Source organism: Formica exsecta, unplaced genomic scaffold (assembly GCF_003651465.1).
Source record: "Formica exsecta isolate Colony F162 unplaced genomic scaffold, ASM365146v1 scaffold72, whole genome shotgun sequence".
NCBI classification, from domain to species: Eukaryota; Metazoa; Arthropoda; class Insecta; order Hymenoptera; family Formicidae; genus Formica; species Formica exsecta.
This window is the reverse complement of record NW_021853485.1, coordinates 2,787,837-2,806,971: the sequence shown is the minus strand read 5'-3', so window position 1 is coordinate 2,806,971 and position 19,135 is coordinate 2,787,837. Positions and strand designations below refer to the sequence as shown.

The following is a 19,135-nucleotide window of genomic DNA, read 5'->3' as shown; positions in this document are numbered from 1 at the left end:
GATGCAACGAATTGGTTCAACAATATGGTGTAGCCAATAGAATACCGTCGTTCGATCGCCATGTTTATTTCGACCAACCAATCGTTGATCGCGTCGATGGCATCGACGCCATTGAACGATATAAATACAAACTGATTTGATGTTTGGTTATGGCAGACGTCATCGACAATCCGAGCATTTCGCGCTAAGAGAGCGTCGTTACCTGAAGCTAAATAATCGTAACCAGGATGTCGACGGACTTTTACATACGCTATTACGTCGGTCACAAGGGCAAGTTCGGGCACGAGTTTTTGGAATTCGAGTTCCGGCCCGATGGTAAGCTGCGATACGCGAACAACTCCAATTACAAGAACGACACGATGATCCGCAAAGAGGCGTACGTACACCAGTGCGTGATGGAGGAGCTAAAGCGAATCATCCAGGATTCCGAGATCATGCAGGAGGACGACTCGCTGTGGCCGCAGCCGGACCGCGTCGGTCGGCAAGAATTGGAAATCGTAATCGGTGACGAGCACATATCGTTCACCACGTCCAAGACCGGCTCCCTCCTGGACGTCAATCAGTCACGTGACCCGGAGGGATTGCGTTGCTTCTACTATCTTGTACAGGATCTCAAATGTTTGGTCTTCTCTCTAATAGGACTACACTTCAAGATCAAGCCCATATAAGCCCCCGATCCTGTATTACGTCCAGATAATATTGTAATAACTCTTCTATGTTCTAATAAAATATAACGTTATTTATATATTCAGCTGTTTTTTTTTTTTCTTTATTTATGCGAGCATCAGTGAGGAGCATTTGCGAGAGAAATTAAATTGCGATAATAATTTGCGAATATATTAGTGATCTGATCTAACCTCTTAGATTTTTATGGTAAACTGGAACGGAATGAAGCGAAATAGATATATATTTAGACATTGGAAAGAGAGAGGAAAAAGTTCAGCTACAAAGAATAAATCTCTACGAGAAGAATGTTGATACTAACGCTAAATTATTCGTGAATAGTATAAAGAAATCTGATTGGTCGAATTTGATGAATCTTTTATCCACCTTGTTAGCAAATTATAAACGAATCGCGAATACGTGCACAGTCTGACGCTAGCATAACGTACATTCGTTTCCCGCTAAAGCAATCGGTAAATGGATATATATATATTGACATATTATACACAAAGGTGAGATAAGAGAATCTTTTTATCAGAGAATATTTACTATATATACATATATATATTGAGATAAAAGAATGATAATTGCACGCGTATATGCTGTGTTTTAGCACGTGATAACAATGCATTGCGTCATGTCATATGTCATTATTCGATTATAATCTTTCATACAGATATTTTCAAATTTTTATGAAAAATATAATAATAAATGTGTGTTGCTCCGAGAAAGCTCAAAGCACTCTTCTAAAAAATTATCTCTTCGAGATAAATTTCTTTCATATTGAGAATAATAAATTTTAAATATTACAGAAAATGGAATATATAGACACATTTCATTAATTTCAAGCAATCTTAATTGCAGATACAAGACAGCTGTAAAATGTCTGCTGAACAGGATACACTAAACAATGAAAACATCAGCGATCAAGATCATAGAACCCAAACTGACTCCATTCACGAAAGATTTCGTCCAAAGGATTATTATGTTTATTGTGACGACTGCAAGAGTAAGATTGAGCCAAACACAACCGCTATACAAAAGCATTATAAAAATGAATCACATCCTTCAAATAGTACTTGTAGATATTGCAAAGGCAAGGTGTTTACATATCGAAATATATTAAATGATAATGATGCTGATAACAGTTTAAGTCGTACATATATATTTCATAGATGCAAAGAGAAATATGTTCCAAAAGAAGAGAGCACAAGTGATGAATCATCACGATAATATCTCTGTAACTTCTATTTGTGTATAAGTTTTCTTTGAATTCAGAATCTTTCATGAAAATGTCTTCAAAAGAATTTGAACTGTACAAGTTAGATATTAATTTAATAATTCTCTATATACAATATTGGAATATTGATATATTATTATATTTCCATTTTTATAATAACATTTAACAATACATTTTATATGTTATAACTCACATGTTTTGTGTAGGATAGACACAAAAGTTTTCGGATATTCTATATAAACTTATTAATTTCTCCCTTCGAATAATATGTTAAAGAGTATAATTTAATTTTTATATATATTTTTATATGTTATGTATATACGTATATAAATCTAATCGTAAATTTTTAATATGCAATATTTATAATGCATCTTTATATAAAAAGTATACAATTAACAACACAAAAAGTTATAATAGTTATCTGTAACAATTTTTTTAAATGTAACGTGTGTACATATACATATCTTACCACATTTGCAAACAGTTAAATATTACTTATAGTAACAATTATTAGCATATATACACAATTATATATTCTACAAATATATATATATATATATAATTTCTCTAAACTAGATTTTCATAAGTTTGATTTAAAATTATTGTGTTTCCAAATGTGCATGTAATATCTTTTTAAAAATGTTTTTAAAATCTTTTAAAAAATCTTTTTTACTTTATTAAATATAAATTTTAAAAAATAAAGGAATGGATAAAAATAACACGATAAAATATATCCATTTCTTACATTACTCTATATATATATATATTTAAACGTTAATAGGTAAAAAAAGTTATTCTTATTTATTATAGAATGAAAACTTATATTATAAACTTTGAGCTTACAAATACACAAAAATCGATTTCAAGTACAAAGGTACATGAATTTGTACATATTTTATTTTTCTATAATTAACATTCATTGTAAAACATTTCCGACATTTTAATTACACATTATAGAACTCTGATTATTTCATAGAAGCAAGTAATTTTAACAAAATTTTTTTAGTACATTACTTATTTAACTTCTTTCATTGTATCAAGTACAATTTGTAAAGTCAAATACAGATAATTTATATACTTAAATACATACGGAATTCCTTTCTCTTTCTGATACCTACATATATACGTGCATAAATTTATAAATTCGATAACATTTATACACAGTCACATTTCTTTTTCACCATTAAAATATGAAAGAAATAAAGAAACTTATATAAAAAGGATTTATATATTTATTTGGCATAAATAAAATATTATTCTACCATTTAAGACATAAAAACACTAGATTTGTAAATTTAATTGTATATCTTTAAAAATCCAAACAATTTCATTAAATTAAAATTATCAACATATTAACTAAATGTAATAATAAATAATAATAATAATAAATATAATAACATACCATAAACATATATTACATTCTATGACTGTCCTATTAGGCATAATATAGTGTATGTATTTCTTATTTTTTAGCCATAACTATTGATATCCGTCACATCTGTTTACGCTTATACACGCTGTTATTTTTTTTCTTTTTATCTGAACATGTATATTGCATACATATAATAATGGCACATATACACACAGATCTTTTATAAAAGAAGTCTCTAATTGTGTATAAATTATATATAATACATATAATAAGTTAGAAAAGATGTGTGTTATTATTATACTTTTTATAAATGTGTGCAACAAGCTGCAGTTCGAATATATTATTAACTTAATACTTTTAATTGTTCAATGTGTGTAGTCCTTCTATATTTAAAGGATTAGAAAAGTATATATATATCCAACATATAGATATCCATATAGACAATTATATATCAATTATATTAGCTGTAAAATGCCCTGTATGCAAATACATGATGTAACTTTGTACATAGAACACGCTTCAGGAACAGATTCATTGAAAGAAAACGATAAGCCCTGAAATATGTTCCATATACACACAGCTATATAAAGTTTATAATGGTATCATACTGTGTAACACTATCAAATATAATGAAAATGTGTCATATACTCATCAAATGCAGTATTTGCAAGTACATAAATTTCTTTATTTAATAGAACTCTAGTCACATATGATAGGGCTTTCGATTTCAGTTTCTCAATAACGAGACTGACACTATTTTTTATCACATTCATTTTACGAAAAGGGAATTCTTTATATCACACTCATATACATATCACGATCAGCATAGCTCGATTTTTCTTTTCTTCTCATACATAAAATGTTTTTTTTTTCTTTTTTTTTCATGAAAATGTTAAAAATTATTTAACAAATGCACCATAGATCAGACTATTTGTTATTTCAAGCCTCTGAATGCTGGGCTAAGCTAACACTGGCCCCAGAGAGATATAATAATCAATAGATATTTTGTACTAAAAATTGGGATATGCACGCACACACGCGGACTTTTTTGGGACATGCGAATTTGTTTCCTCACAATATATATATATATGAAAGAGGAGGTATCGTAAGTAAAAAGTTTTGGTAAAGAAATTCACCAGATTAAAAAATAGTAACTTGTTGGATTATGAGGAGACAAAGCATGCCTATCCCATAAATAAGAATATTCCAATATACGGAATTTGAAACTATGATAAATAAATTCCAGTAGCAAATTAGATAAAAATGCGTATATATATGCGACTGTCCTATAAACTATAAAAAAAATCTCTCATCAATTTAAATTATTTGTAGATTTAAATTATTTGTAGACTTGCTTAATCGACTCATATTCATTGTGCGCAAAATAATTGTTAATACTAATCAATATACTAGCTTATGCTTCTAAATAAATAATTTAATAAAAAAAAAGCCTCATTACGCTTCATCAAGAAATAAATGAGAAAAAACGGATAAATTAGAAATTTACGAGGCCAGAGCAATCTTATTCCGTGAATGGACGCTTGCACGATTAATGTAACAGTAATATAGTGAACTACAGTGTGTGTGCAATACATTGTATATGTAATTTCGCTAATGAATCGATTTGTACGGGCTGTCGCAATTCTGGCAAAACTTGTCGAGTTGGCATTTATACACAGAACATAAGCAAATAGTTCTGCTTTGCTTATAAAAAATATACTACTTTGTCCTTTTCGTATAATAGCTTATATATCTTCACATACATTATGTGGCAGATATCTCTTTACAGACATAAATAACTTTGCGAATTTCCTCAACAGTTTGTTATCTGATAAATATTCTTTAAAAATGTAACCATACACTTCATTCCTTTGCATGGTTCTTTAAAAATAATTTTAATTTTGTTGGATAATCTGTCATAACACCAGTTGCTCCTAATTCAAATGCTTTTTGGAATTCCTCATCTTTGTTCAAAACCCAAAAGTAAACCTATATATAGACATATATAATAAAACTCATAGCCCATTACTCCATTAAAAAGTTATAATTACATGTATAATCATGTGAATTGTAATACATATACTTACATGTATGCCCCGTGCTCTTAGATGATTAAATAAGCACGGCCTCATTAATAACACATTAATTGTACGTACTACAAATTTTTCCAGTGGTAAAAATGTTGGACTTGGACCGCCTTTGCGTCTAGAATAAAAATGCAAGACTTAATTTCGTTTGTGTCTTGTAATTCTATTGTAATTACAAAAAAATATTTCAGTTATATTACCGCAAGTAGATTGAAGGTAAGAAAATTTCAAGATGTGTTTCCTTTAGTGGTACAAATGGCAACAAGCCAGTATACATAAGAAATATCAACATTGTCACACGTTGCATTGAAAAAAGTAGGTTTACCTTTGGATTCTATAATAAAATTGAGATTATTAAAAATATAACAAAATCAACACAGTCTATATAAAAATACTTCTCTATTCAGTTTTTTCACTTCAAAAAATAAGTTAGCCTTTATTTGGTTAGTCGCAATTCCTTCTAGATAACACTATATGATATAATAAATACATATCTATATCAAGTTAATTATATCTTGAATATGCCTTGGTAATAAGAACAAATATCTTACCAAGAACAGCTAAGTAAAAATTGTCAAGTATTTTATGAAGTATTATTTCACATATCTTTTCAAGGATATATTGAATTAAATTTCGCATATTGACATACCATTTTATAGCATTTCTGTGTGACCTCATCACTAAAGTTTCCCCAAACTGTATATTCCTCTCTATTGTATTGTTTTATAAGATCAGAAACTTTTGATATAAGTCGATCGTCATTGATTTTGATATCAATATTAATAGGAATATTGGGAAACGCCTCAAAGACTTCTCGTAGCAAGGCGAATTGTCGATCTTCTTCCCTCGCAGAACCAATATACTCCATATCTGTTCAACTACAGCTTTTAAATAATTTTGTTCAAAAGTATAATCCTTTTTTTAAATAATAAATAACAATACCTGGCTCAAAATCAATTGGTAAACGTTGCTTTAAAAGTGGCAAATCTTTGTAATCCAATTCAGAAATATTTTTATCTATACCAGTGCTGCGTAAAAGATTCTGATCGTGAGAGACTACTACTTCGCCATCTCTTGTAAGATGACAATCTAATTCCAACATTTGAGTTCCAATGGCCACTGCTCTGTAATTGTAAGTAAACATGTTAATATCACTTACGAGTGTATTTATGTTTTGTGAGTGAGTTATTATTAAATTATTATTAATATAATTACAAATAAATGTGAACATTAATCAGTAATCAAGCAAATTACTGATAAATCAAAAGTGTTCTTACTGCAATTCCATTGCAGTTACGCTAATTTAATGATACACAAAAAGCTACAGGAAAAATTTAATTTAAATATATTATAATATGTTTGGTGCTGTTATAAAAATATATATTTCAAATAATTAATTTTTTTAATGCTCATAATTATCTATCATAATTTTGTCCTTTTTTGTGGTATGTTCGTGATATAAATCAATATTAATATAATCATAATTTTATTTTTCTGTATGCATCTAATTAATATTGCGAATAATGTTAGAAACAATTAATAGAGTTCACAATAATTTCTTGATTGTCATATTAAAATATAAAAGAGTTGTGTACCAAATGTGTAGATTGCTTGTGTTTGTATATGTGTGTGTGTGTGTGTGTGTGTACAACTCTGCTTTTATATGGTATTAATATATACTCTATGTAAATTTATATATTATTTAATTGTGCAAAACATATATTTTTCACAATGATATAAAATATAAATCATCAATTATTACATCAAAATTAACATGGAACAAAAGATTTTAACATCTCTGTGCTGTATCATATACAGAGTATATTTCGCATAAAAATTATTTACAATGTCAATTTACGATGTCAAATACGTATCTGGTAATAATGCGATTAATATATTCACACTGGCAATTTCTGTGATATGAAAAATACTCGCAGTCTTAGATTAAAAGCACACAAGAGTCTTGAGAGTAAACAATATATTTTAACTAACCGTCTAAATGCGCACATCGTGTTCTCATAGCTCTCGCCCGCTCCTAAAAGGGTATCACACACAGCAAAAATTAATGAGATTACACAGAGAAAGGACACTCATACGCGCATCATATCGCAACGATCGTAATCGCACGCGAGAAGAGATCCGACGAGGTAAACAAATGTGGTGGGGGAGGGAGGAGGGGGAGGTAACGACGACGCGACGACGACGACGACGACGACTCACCGCCTCGGTGACTGATATGCTGGCACAGAAACTTCACCCTCTTCTTCTTGTGCAGTAAGGTGGGATACTTGAACAGTATCACCGAGGTGAGCATGTAGCCGCCGATAAGCGTGTACAGCAACATTCTCTCGCTCCGTCCCGCGCGCTTATCCGCCGTTGAATGACATTGACATGCCGATATTCACACACCTCGCTTTGGCTTTGGCGCGGTCAAACAATAGACACAAATAAACGGTATGGATAGGAGCAGACGACGGCGCGAGAGAGCGAGACCGTCGTCCCCGAATGATGCATACTCGAGAACAGCGCATCGCGTGAATACACGTATACGCGAAACTACGCGACTGCGCAGTTTTCGCGGGTGCGCGATTCTTCTTTTTTTTTTTAATCTCTAAGGATTGGAAATAATCTCATTCCGGTAAAAGAATTAATCAAAAATTAACAAGCGCGTATTCCGAGAGACAAACTTACTATATACTAAACAATAATGTATACGACTTTACCTCATCAAGACTCCCAAATTATAAACAAACGCATAAACTTTGTAGGCATTTAAATCTCGTTAGTACACACATTTCGTATTTATGGTACAAATGTATTAATCAGATTGGGACCGAATTACAAATTGGGTTTTGATAGATAGTGTTTTCAAATTTGGGAGTGCGCTTCATGAGGTTCACAATTTGATACGATATTTGATACAATTAACACGACACTTTTCTAACGAGATTTAACTGCAATAATTGAGCCACGTATAATCATAAAGATTATTTTAGGCCTAACGTAAACATTAAAGTACTTTGTGTATATATGTGCTCTGCAACAAATAATAAGCATATTATAAACATCATCCTAAGAGCCAGGTAGATACAATTTCTGCAGTATTTATACCGGGTTAATGATCAATCTGTTTTTATTCCAATTAACACATGCATATCGTAATTATATATATTGTGCGTTTTAAAATATCTTTATATTCTTTTTTTATTATTTTGTTTGAAATACTTTAAATACTTCTACAAGAGAAAAATAGTTGCACGAGAGAACGTACCCGGTGTAAGAAGAATATAGTTTTTTTTTTTTTTTTTTTTTTTCCTGCGCGCGTCACAATCGGCCAATCGAAAAACAGTCTTTTTGCTAATCGAAAGAATTATTAATTAGACAATGAGAGGAAGGATGATAAACATTTTTCAAGAATGGAAAAATTTAATATTTAATAATGTTTCTCTATATTGAATGTTATTTTTCAATTTTAAAAGGCGAAATGATACAAAATCACGTAGTTTCTAGAAGATTCTCGCGTATCGTATCGCATCTCGACTGTTTTAAACTATTTTTGAACGCGTCAAAAGCTTTATGCAGTAAAATTGATTGAAGAAATATTAGAGAAGAGATGTCATATGAAAATCAGGCATTAATACTATCCCGCCGGATGCGCGCGCTACGATCTGATCTACATTCAACGTTTTTCTACGTAGAACTCTCGACGCGCTCTACGTAGCGGTTCCGACTTCCGAATGCACCTGCCACACGATTCTTGAAAGTTCCTTCACAAAAATGCGCTCTTGTCAGCGTCCCTCGCACGGTTGACGCGATGTCCGAATCGAATTCGCCTAAAACGGATACCAGTAGCTCCAGCCTCCTGCGGCAATTTCGCTTTCAAAAAAAACAAACGAAAGCAATAAATATGTGTAAGATCTCGCGCACATTTCTTATTAATCTATCTCGTTAATCGAATGCAACCGGTGCGCGTATTCTATGGCTTCTTCATTACGTTTCTGCAAACGATATCTATGCATTCATGTAAAATATTAATTTTATTCCGATTTAGCGGTTCGATATTTAAGAATTGATTTTAATTCGAGTAATTTATATTAAGTAATTTTCCGTTTGTATATTTATCTATTATAAATTATAAACTATATAAATTTATAGTTGTAACATGGTAAAAATGACATTTAATTTGGCATGTTTTTTATATCTTGTTTAATATAAATTAATCTTAGTTATCATTTTAAGCAAGAGATTTTATATAAATATTATTTTTTTATTATATTATCTTTTTTATTTTATTTCAGCTGACGACGACAGTAACTTGGTAAGTTCTGATACACAAGTGCGCCGTAAAGTTGTAAATCGTATTGAGGATAGTGACAGTGATATTGGTAGTCCAGCTAAACCAAGTTTAGACTGTAATGCCAAAGGTAAAGAGAATAAGTTAAAGTACCTGACAGCTTTGTATCCACAGAATGATGTATTGGTAAGCACAATCAGATTTTTTGAGTAAAGTTTTTTCTCTTTCTCACGTTCAGATAATTTACGTGGATAATTCATCTAATTATATCACATATACATGTGTAAACTTTTATTTATTTTTTACTAGACATTGATAAATCTTTTTGCCATCTTTAAAATACAAGATAAATTAAACTTGATCAAACCATAAATAGTAAAATGTTAAATCAATAGCATTCATTAATAGTGAAAAATATAATTTTCAATATATGCAACATATCTACTAACATATATATATAAATTATATGATCTTTTTTTTAGCATATAGAGGAAGTACTTAGTAGTACCAATTGGAATGTTGAAGAAGCCGAAGAGGCACTTAAAAAAAATAGGAAAAGAAGTTTGAAGGGATCTGCAAAAAGTAGTAAAAAGAAACGAAGAAAATTGAATGTGGATGAAGATGTAGATATCGATTCAGATGAAGCAAATTATAAAGACAAAGTATTTAATAGGTATATAATTCTGCAACACTTTTTACTCGCAATTTAATATACATGTATTTATATAGGGTGTTCCAAGAAAAAATTTTCCTCTGAAAATATGTTCGTAAATGCTTTGTTTAAGAGATATTGACATTTAAACATTTTCATTATAAAATTTTATGAAATTATTATCAGGTTATAAATAAATTAATAGTGTGTTTCAACTACTTTATTACTAGAAAATATGAAAATTTTAACATAATTATAAAATAAATTTTGTTCATAATGATGCTTAATTCACAAAAGCGTTGGAACTAAGAAATGTCACTGATAAAATTTCTCGGTGATGATATTTGTGTACCATTTTTATAATGTCAATATTGACATATAGAGTTATAGAAACAAGTACGTATCAGTTGTACAATAAATTTATCATTCCTACCCGTAACTTTAGATATCAATATCTCTTAAACAAAGTGTTTATAAGTATATCTCCAGAGGAAAATTTTTTCTTGTTTTGAGGTCCTAAATTTATATTTTAATTTAGCTCATTTAATCCTGAAACACCTTATATATAATGCTAAGATAAATACTATTATTTTATAGTGATGAAGACTCGGATATAGAGATATCTAATGAGCTCACAGGTGATAAGAAGGCAGTTTTAGAGTTTATGCGAACTGCTCTGCCTTCAGAGCTCCTTCTCATGTCCCAATGTTCTCAGAAGCGAGCTAATGCTATTGTAGAAGCAAGACCATTTCAAGATTGGAGAAATTTGGTGAATAAATTCCAAAATACAAGATACTTAGATACAGAATTATTAAATGCAGCTCAGGTAAATTCAACAAAATAGATGCATGTATTAGTTTTCAACTTGTTAAGATATGAATACTAATTTTTGTACATATATAGAATTAAAAGACTTTCATGATAACAAGATATATCTAATTATTATCAACTTTAGTTAATTTCATTTTTAATGTGTTCAAAGGTATTATTATCTACACGTCATGTAGTAGAGATTCTAATGAAAAAATGCCTTCGCTTGTCCACCAATATGGAAAAAGCTGTAGCTGCTGGTGCTTCAGCTATAACACAGCAACCAAAAGCATTATCACCAGATTTAACATTAGCTCCGTACCAAATGGTTGGCCTGAATTGGCTTGCCGTTATGCATGCACAGAATGTAAATGGTATATTAGCTGATGAAATGGGTCTAGGGAAAACGGTACAAGTGATAGCATTTCTAACATATTTGAAGGAAGCTCGTCTTCTCAATGAAATGGACGGGCCTCATTTAATTGTTGTTCCCAGTTCGACTATGGGTAATGCGTCTTTACTGTTTAATAGTAATCTAAAAATAGGCTCTTATCATATATACTCATCTTTTTTTTTGTAGAAAATTGGTGGAATGAATTAGAAAAATGGTCACCTGACTTGAAAATTGTACAATATTATGGCTCTCAAGAGGAGCGGAAAGATATGCGAATGGGTTGGCGAAACGGTGATCTTGATGATGTTGACGTTTTGTTAACTACATACAATTTAATCTGTAGCACCCCAGAGGAGCGTAGATTATTTCGCGTTATGCGAATTAACTATGTAATTTTTGATGAAGCTCATATGCTCAAAAACATGAGCACTGTTAGATACGAAAATCTCGTCAGGATTAACGTATGTATTTATTATATAGGTGCGGAAAAAATACCGGAACTCTAAAATATCTCGAAGGGAATAGGTTTTGGAGGAAAATATTAAATATAAAAGTTTTTGGGTATCGAAAGAGCTATCTGACTGGTCAACTAGATTTTGGGCCCGGGGTCTAGTTTGGGCCCAGTAAAGCTAAATCAATTTTTTCAAGTAGAAACCCATATTTTTTATTGCAGATTTAGGTTCAGGACACATTTTTACATCTGACATAGCCGACAAACATTTAGATCTTATTGGGCCCAAAATCTAGTTGACCAGTCAGATAGCTCTTTCAATACCCAAAAACTTTTGTATTTAACATTTTCTTCCAAAACCTATTTCCTTCGAGATATTTTAGGGTCCTGGTATTTTTTCCGCATCCTGTATATATATGCACATAAATATGGAAATCATTTTTGTAACAAAATCTCAATTGCTTTTAAAGGCTAAACATCGGATTTTATTGACTGGTACACCTCTACAAAATAATTTACTGGAATTAATGTCTTTGTTGATATTTGTAATGCCTTCATTGTTTGCTGGCAAACAAGCAGATATAAAAAGCTTATTCTCCAAAAATTCTGTAAGTCATTAAATAATTATTAAAAATGTGTCACACATACATAATCGCATATATATTTATTATATTATTGTAATTCATGTATTCATCAGCTAATATATCATTTACATTCTGAAATTTTCAGAAAGGCGATAAAAAGAACGGGGAGCAGCCGTTATTCGAAAGAGAACAAGTTAAGAACGCAAAGGAGATTATGCGACCATTTGTCCTTCGACGACTTAAAAATCAAGTTCTACGTGATTTGCCTGATAAAAAAGACGAAATCATACGATGTGCATTAATTGAGAAACAGCAAAGTATGTATAATAAATTAGTTGCACAATTTTCAGCAGAGGCTAGTGAAATTACGGAAGTGAATGGAACTGGTCTGATGATGCAATTGAGAAAGCTTGCCAATCATCCCCTTCTTGTACGCGATTATTACAATGAGAAAAAACTTGAGGTATTTATTATTATTATTATTATTATTATTATTATTATATATATATATGTGGCTAAAAAACAACCTGATTTTATTTTTTTAATTTGTTTCTGATTTATATCAATGTATCATATTAGGCTATAGCAAACAGATTGGTGAAAGAACCAGGTTACAAACAGAAGAATCCAGAGTATGTCTTTGAAGAATTGATTTGGACATCTGATTACCAAATAAATCAATTAACACGTATGTACAAAAGTGTAGCTGGTTTCGGTTTACCCCAGGAACTTATCCCTCAGGCTGGTAAATTAAAAGAATTGGACAAGTTGTTACCACAATTGAAAAGAGACAGTCATAGAGTACTTATCTTTAGCCAATTTACTATGGTATTAGACATACTTGAAGAATATTTGACCATTAGAGGACACACATTCCTAAGGTTTGCAGTAACTATAAGATTGATTTAAATTGCATGTTAATCTCAATTCAATTATTAATAAATTTAACATTCAAATTAGGCTAGATGGTAGTACACCTGTAACTGAGAGACAGACTCTTATAAACGATTACACACAAGATGCAAATATATTCATATTTTTGTTATCTACAAGAGCTGGAGGTTTGGGGATCAATTTAACAGCTGCCGATACTGTTATAATTCATGACATAGATTTCAATCCTTACAATGACAAGCAAGCAGAAGATCGATGTCATCGTGTTGGGCAAAAAAAGTATGTATCATATATGATCAAAGTACATTTAAGTTGGAATAAAATATACACGTTTTATCGTTCATTAAAACGAATTTGTTAAAAGGATTCTGAATTTTTTTACAGACCAGTTACGATAATTAGATTATTAAGCGAAGGCACAATAGAAGAAAACATGTATGAAATAGCTCAAGAAAAATTGCATCTTGAACAACAAATTACTGGAAACGAAGGTAAGAGCAAGACGTAAAAGTACAAGTATTACACTTTTATAGTTGCGAAAATATTAACAAGATTTATTTCTGTTCATAGAAAGTGATAATACGGATAAGAAATCAGTTCTAAAATTATTAAAAATGACCATAGGCCAAGATGCTCACAATAAATCTTTATCACCAACGAAAAATACATGTAAAGCATTTGATGTAATAGAAAATAACGAAAATTGTAAATAGCTTATCACTCTATTTGTAATAGTCATAATTTTGATATATTTCGATTTTATCTACTGGAAAGGTTAACTCGTCATAAACATAAACATACACAGGGATAATAATATAACATATTTTATAAAACTTCAAAGTTTTTCACTCTGATTTAAAAATTCAGAGAGTATGAAACTATGATAAATATGTAACACACAAAATTTGTAAATTTTCTATTTATGATGCACACTGTGAAACATATTCTTTTATGATATCTATGTTTTGTATATTTATTAAATCATTCATTTATTTATCTACACAATGCATATTTTGTTTTATCCTTTATTTTATGCAATATGCTTTATGCATACTTTTTTTATTTGCAACGTATGTTACAAAATATAAAAATATATGCAAAATATATGAAATAAAATAAGAAACATTAAACAATATAATTTTTTGCATAATACGCAGACAAACATCATTAAACTGCCGAAATCATTAAATAGGCAAAATTCATTGACATGTCAACTTTCAAGTACAAAAGAATTGTAGAATTTGCATAAATGAAATAAATATGGCACAATTTTGTGAAAGATATTATAATTTATATATTAATCATATCATTGATAATGTTGACAAAACATTAATTCTTATCTGTATGGAAGGCATGTGAAAAAGTTTTATTATACATTACAATCCTCAGGATATACTTTGGCTCATTAAAAGATCCGACATTCCATCTTTGATAATTTTTAAGCTTTCTAAATCGGTATTTATTGTTGCAATAAGTTGTGCCATGCCCTGTTGTTCCATACTCAGGTACTAAAATAATAGAAACAAATTATTATGCCTCTATACTATTTGATAATCCCTGTTAAAAATAAAGAATATTCTCTTACCGCTTTAATATCATCTTGAGCTATGGGGTCCATTGTATATCTTTCCTGATTTTGAATATCGATATGCCGCCTCATTCTAAGCTGAGAAAGCATCTCGCTAATTCTACCTTTATATTGTGTTGGAGCACTGATTTGCGAATGCATTGCTTCAAATCTACGTGTTAAAACTTCTTCTTCTGGTTGTAAGGCTAATCCAACTTTGCGCGTAATTTCTTGTCGAACTAGTACCTTTAGAAGTAGAATTTGTAGTTAACAGACGAAAACGTCATACATGGCTACACAATTAATGAACAATGATTAATCGCCATTATACCTGTAGAACTCGATGTTGAAGTTCTAATAATGTACGTCTATGTTCCTTGAGGCGGGCCTGCGTAGCTGTATGCTGTCTCTGCAAGCCTTGTATTTTTTCTGCTGCCATATCTAAGAACGCTCTGTGTCTAGCAGTCTCCTCTTCTTGACATTTCAATCTATGTTTAACTTGCTGAAAACCAATCATAGGAACTGGAATATACAATTCTGGATTGGGATTGTCCAACTGTGCTTGCTTCCATAATCTGGCATCGATAGCGCAAGGTGGATTATCTAGATATTCTTTTAGCTGCGACGGATCGAGTTTCATCAGTGGAAATATATCTTCAACCCCATTTTGTAGCAGCTGTTGCTTTTGCATCATCTGCGATAGATACGCGACCAATTCATTGGCAGGAATTTTTCTGTAAGAGCCAGTAATTCCTTTTTCCGATACATATATTGTCACTTGACTCTTATTTTCTCCCGTGGATTTAATATTGTCAACAGTTACTGTTAGATTGGGCTTATTCCCTAGCAAACCACTCAGGAATACAATTAATTGTTGTTTGCCATCCTGTACGTCTTTTTCTTTTTTATTGAAACACAACACCACTAAACCATCATTGTTATCAGCATCGGGTATACGACTATATCCGATGGCTTTGAATCTGCACAATGAATTTTCTTGAGTAAGATCTATAGGTGGGGCATTTACAGAATAATAAGCCTTTCCTGTACCCCATAATGCTTGAATAAGATTCCACCTGGCAATAGTATTGTCTCGCTCGTCATTGTACAATTGACAATTGAACACAGCATTATAGAGAGCTTCTGATATATTATTTGCAGGTTGTTGTTGTTGTTGATTTTGTTGTTGCTGCTGAGGCTGTGTTAGTCCAGTACCAAATCCAGTAAATCCTATTTGTGTGTGTATAATATAAATATACATGTTGGCGAATAATATTGTAGCATAAAAGGTATCAATCTATAACAAATTACCTGTCCCAAATCCACCAAATCCAGGCGTACCACTGGTGGTGGCTGGCTTGCTTCCAAATGTACCAAAACCTGTGGATGTGCCAAAACCGGTTGAGGGAATACTTGTAGTACCGAATCCACCAAATAAGCTAGGGGCAGATGTAGTAGTAGTTGTCCCAAATCCTCCGAAACTTCCGAAACTCAATGACGATGTTGTCGTCGCTGTTCCAAATCCACCGAAACCAGTTGTAGAGGCTGGGGCACTGCCAAAAGTCGAAGTTGTACCAAACCCAGTGGTTGCGGAAGAAGCGGGAGTACTCCCAAAAGCTGGCGCTGAACCAAAGGCACTGGTTGATGTGCTACCAAATGTAGGAGCGGATCCAAAACCTGTGGTCGACGTGCCACCGAATCCTGTAGCTGCTGGAGTACCAAATCCTGTTCCAGTACCAAATCCAGTAGTCTGAGTTGATGGGGTACCAAACAAACTCGGCGTCGAAGTAGTTGGTGTACTAAATCCGAATGAGGGTGTTCCAAATCCTGCCACTTAAAAATTTTAATACAGATTAGTGCGCTTTCAGCAAAAACAGACATTAAAATTTTTCTTAAAAAAAGAAAAAGAATTTTTGTAACTTGAGTTACAAATTTATTCTTTATGATATAAGTCATAAAGAAAAATTGTATGTAAATTTAAATTAATTTTCTATTTGATTATATATATTACAAAATATAAAAATTATATCAATATACTTAAATTTACAATCTGATAAATTTGAATTATCAGATTGTAATGGAGATCACTATACCAGTAAGTACTAAGCAATATGATATTATCTGAGTTTTTAAATATAACAATGAATATCAAACCTATTTTCTTTTGTTTGATATGAAGTTAGATAAAACATGTCAATGTAAAAGGTATTTGCTTTTATTTGTTACTTATTTTATGGTAACAATTTTAAATATATATACATTGAAAGATATTGTATGAACACATTTATTTCTATACTAATATAAATATCTAATAAAATTTCAATATATGAAAATTCAGTCAATCTCATAATAACATACACAGTTATGTAAAAAATATAAAGTTATAAAGTGAAAAATGACATTTCTAAGTCATCAGAATGAAATGCAGGTAAATATTTAACAGTAAAAGAGTAAGCTATCGTACAAAGCAAACTTAGAAATATGATTTGAGTCTATTCTTTTACTTTATTAATAAAATACAGTTTAATATAATGTATGTGTATTAATATAATGTGCATTTTTTAAAATCATTAACAGACTAGTTTTTATGCACAACTAGCGCATAATTCGTTGAAGCTAGGTTCTATATCTAGCACTAATATCCTTTTCCGTCGCATTAAATCGATACACGACTCTTCTACCCAAATTGTAAACGAACTTGGTACTACAGATATAGTAATTGGGGTATATATGTAATAATATAATCCCTTGTAATAATATAATCTTATTCCTTCTCTCTTTATGTATAATTACATTACTTTGTGATAATTTAATTAAATTATCTTTATACAGGATGCAACTGCAGAAATTATGATAACAACACTTGGAAAAATACCAAATGAAATGTATTATTTGGAGGACACAACTTCCAGCAGCAAAACTGCTATTTCCGACAGCGAGTTACACATGACACTTGATAACAATCTCACCACATTGGCTCCAATCGAAACTGTTAAATATGACGAATATACAGAACGCTCGACACTGCTAATTATTTTGCTGACTGCGCTCTTAATCATACTATTTATGTGCTGCATCACAGCGTGCATAATCGCAAGATCCAGGAGTAGGCACGCTTTCTTCGCAAAAAGCGACATGGAATGCGATCCGGGATGTAGTGGCGTGAATCAGCCCTTGCTAGGTTCAGACAGGATAAACAAGACCTCCGATACCACTAGAACCAGCGATAATTCCACGAAGAATTGAAGAGAGCCACATTCTCAATCTCGAGATTGTCGCAAAATATTTATAACATTTATAGAAACAGATAGACATTTTTGCGAGTGAGAAAAGGAGACGGCGAAGAGATTGCGATTTTCCCACTCGAATAACAGGATGACTTACCAGGCTTAACCGGCGTCGCCGTGGAAGCCGGCGTGTTGCCGAAGGCGAACGTGGGTGCGGGCGTCGACGTGGACGTTCCGAAGCCGCTGCCGAATGACATTTCGATTTTTCGCGGCTTAATAAACGTAGGTTAAAACAACGCGTCGCGTCGTCGACGACAGTTCGCGGCAAGCTGCAACATGGCCGTCACACGTGTGACAAGAGTCGCGTTCGAAGAATCGACTCGTCGAACGAAGTATCGTTTGTCCCGACCAATCGGGACGAGGGAATCTTTGCTCTCTCTGTACCGATTGGTCAATCGATTCCACACTCAACTTTGTCGCGTACATTTTACGAACGCAACCGAGCGTGGGCGGGAGATTCAGAGAGGCCTGCGCAAAAGATCTGCGCGACATTACAAATTCCGAATGCATGTCTGGCTGACGGTTCAAAAAAATGGACCACGTATTTATTTAACAACTCTTTTTACTATAATCCTTTACTTTTGATTCGGTATTTATATCATGTATTTTAATATATATAACATCCGCAATGTATACACTCTAATATATGCATATTAAATTATATATATGCATTTCTCTTTTATTAATATTCACGCGCGCTAATTCTCTTTAATCGAATATATAATGTATATGCATCACAAAGTGTATATTGATATTAACTTCTCTCTTCTTTTCAAGTTTCTTTATTAAAATCCCAGCTCTATAAACAACGTAGATATATATATATATATATATATGCAT

General features: G+C 31.6%; 5 protein-coding genes across 6 annotated transcripts; 3 read left to right on the top strand and 2 right to left on the bottom strand.

Annotated features, from left to right (window-relative positions):
* Positions 1 to 118: 118 nt before the first annotated feature.
* LOC115243403 (protein mago nashi homolog) lies at positions 119 to 1,666 on the top strand. Its single transcript, XM_029820362.1, has 2 exons — positions 119 to 701; positions 1,528 to 1,666. The coding sequence occupies exon 1, from the start codon at positions 228 to 230 to the stop codon at positions 666 to 668; it is 441 nt and encodes a 146-aa protein (XP_029676222.1). The 5' UTR covers positions 119 to 227; the 3' UTR covers positions 669 to 701; positions 1,528 to 1,666.
* A 1,116-nt stretch (positions 1,667 to 2,782) lies between these two features.
* LOC115243427 (lysophospholipase D GDPD1-like) lies at positions 2,783 to 7,892 on the bottom strand. 2 transcript variants are annotated; one of them, XM_029820430.1, is made up of 7 exons: positions 7,583 to 7,892; positions 7,355 to 7,397; positions 6,305 to 6,486; positions 6,012 to 6,232; positions 5,563 to 5,696; positions 5,363 to 5,480; positions 2,783 to 5,264 (listed from the first exon to the last, which is right to left on the bottom strand). In XM_029820430.1, exons 1-7 carry the CDS (start codon positions 7,704 to 7,706, stop codon positions 5,139 to 5,141), a joined length of 948 nt encoding a protein of 315 aa, XP_029676290.1. In that variant the 5' UTR covers positions 7,707 to 7,892; the 3' UTR covers positions 2,783 to 5,138. The 2 variants fall into 2 exon arrangements, with proteins under 2 accessions (XP_029676290.1, XP_029676291.1); XM_029820431.1 differs by lacking the exon at positions 7,355 to 7,397 and having other exon boundaries at positions 7,583 to 7,891.
* An 843-nt stretch (positions 7,893 to 8,735) lies between these two features.
* LOC115243462 (SWI/SNF-related matrix-associated actin-dependent regulator of chromatin subfamily A containing DEAD/H box 1 homolog) lies at positions 8,736 to 14,439 on the top strand. Its single transcript, XM_029820509.1, has 12 exons — positions 8,736 to 9,273; positions 9,661 to 9,842; positions 10,139 to 10,329; positions 10,906 to 11,134; positions 11,291 to 11,624; positions 11,699 to 11,973; positions 12,434 to 12,571; positions 12,693 to 13,010; positions 13,127 to 13,428; positions 13,508 to 13,720; positions 13,826 to 13,932; positions 14,012 to 14,439. The coding sequence occupies exons 1-12, from the start codon at positions 9,177 to 9,179 to the stop codon at positions 14,152 to 14,154; spliced, it is 2,529 nt and encodes an 842-aa protein (XP_029676369.1). The 5' UTR covers positions 8,736 to 9,176; the 3' UTR covers positions 14,155 to 14,439.
* Positions 14,347 to 18,586, bottom strand: LOC115243463 (nuclear pore complex protein Nup54-like). Its single transcript, XM_029820510.1, has 5 exons — positions 18,393 to 18,586; positions 16,320 to 16,841; positions 15,340 to 16,238; positions 15,027 to 15,254; positions 14,347 to 14,949 (listed from the first exon to the last, which is right to left on the bottom strand). Exons 1-5 carry the CDS (start codon positions 18,490 to 18,492, stop codon positions 14,827 to 14,829), a joined length of 1,872 nt encoding a protein of 623 aa, XP_029676370.1. The 5' UTR covers positions 18,493 to 18,586; the 3' UTR covers positions 14,347 to 14,826.
* Positions 17,287 to 18,254, top strand: LOC115243464. Its single transcript, XM_029820511.1, has one exon. The coding sequence runs from the start codon at positions 17,859 to 17,861 to the stop codon at positions 18,252 to 18,254; it is 396 nt and encodes a 131-aa protein (XP_029676371.1). The 5' UTR covers positions 17,287 to 17,858.
* Positions 18,587 to 19,135: the final 549 nt, after the last annotated feature.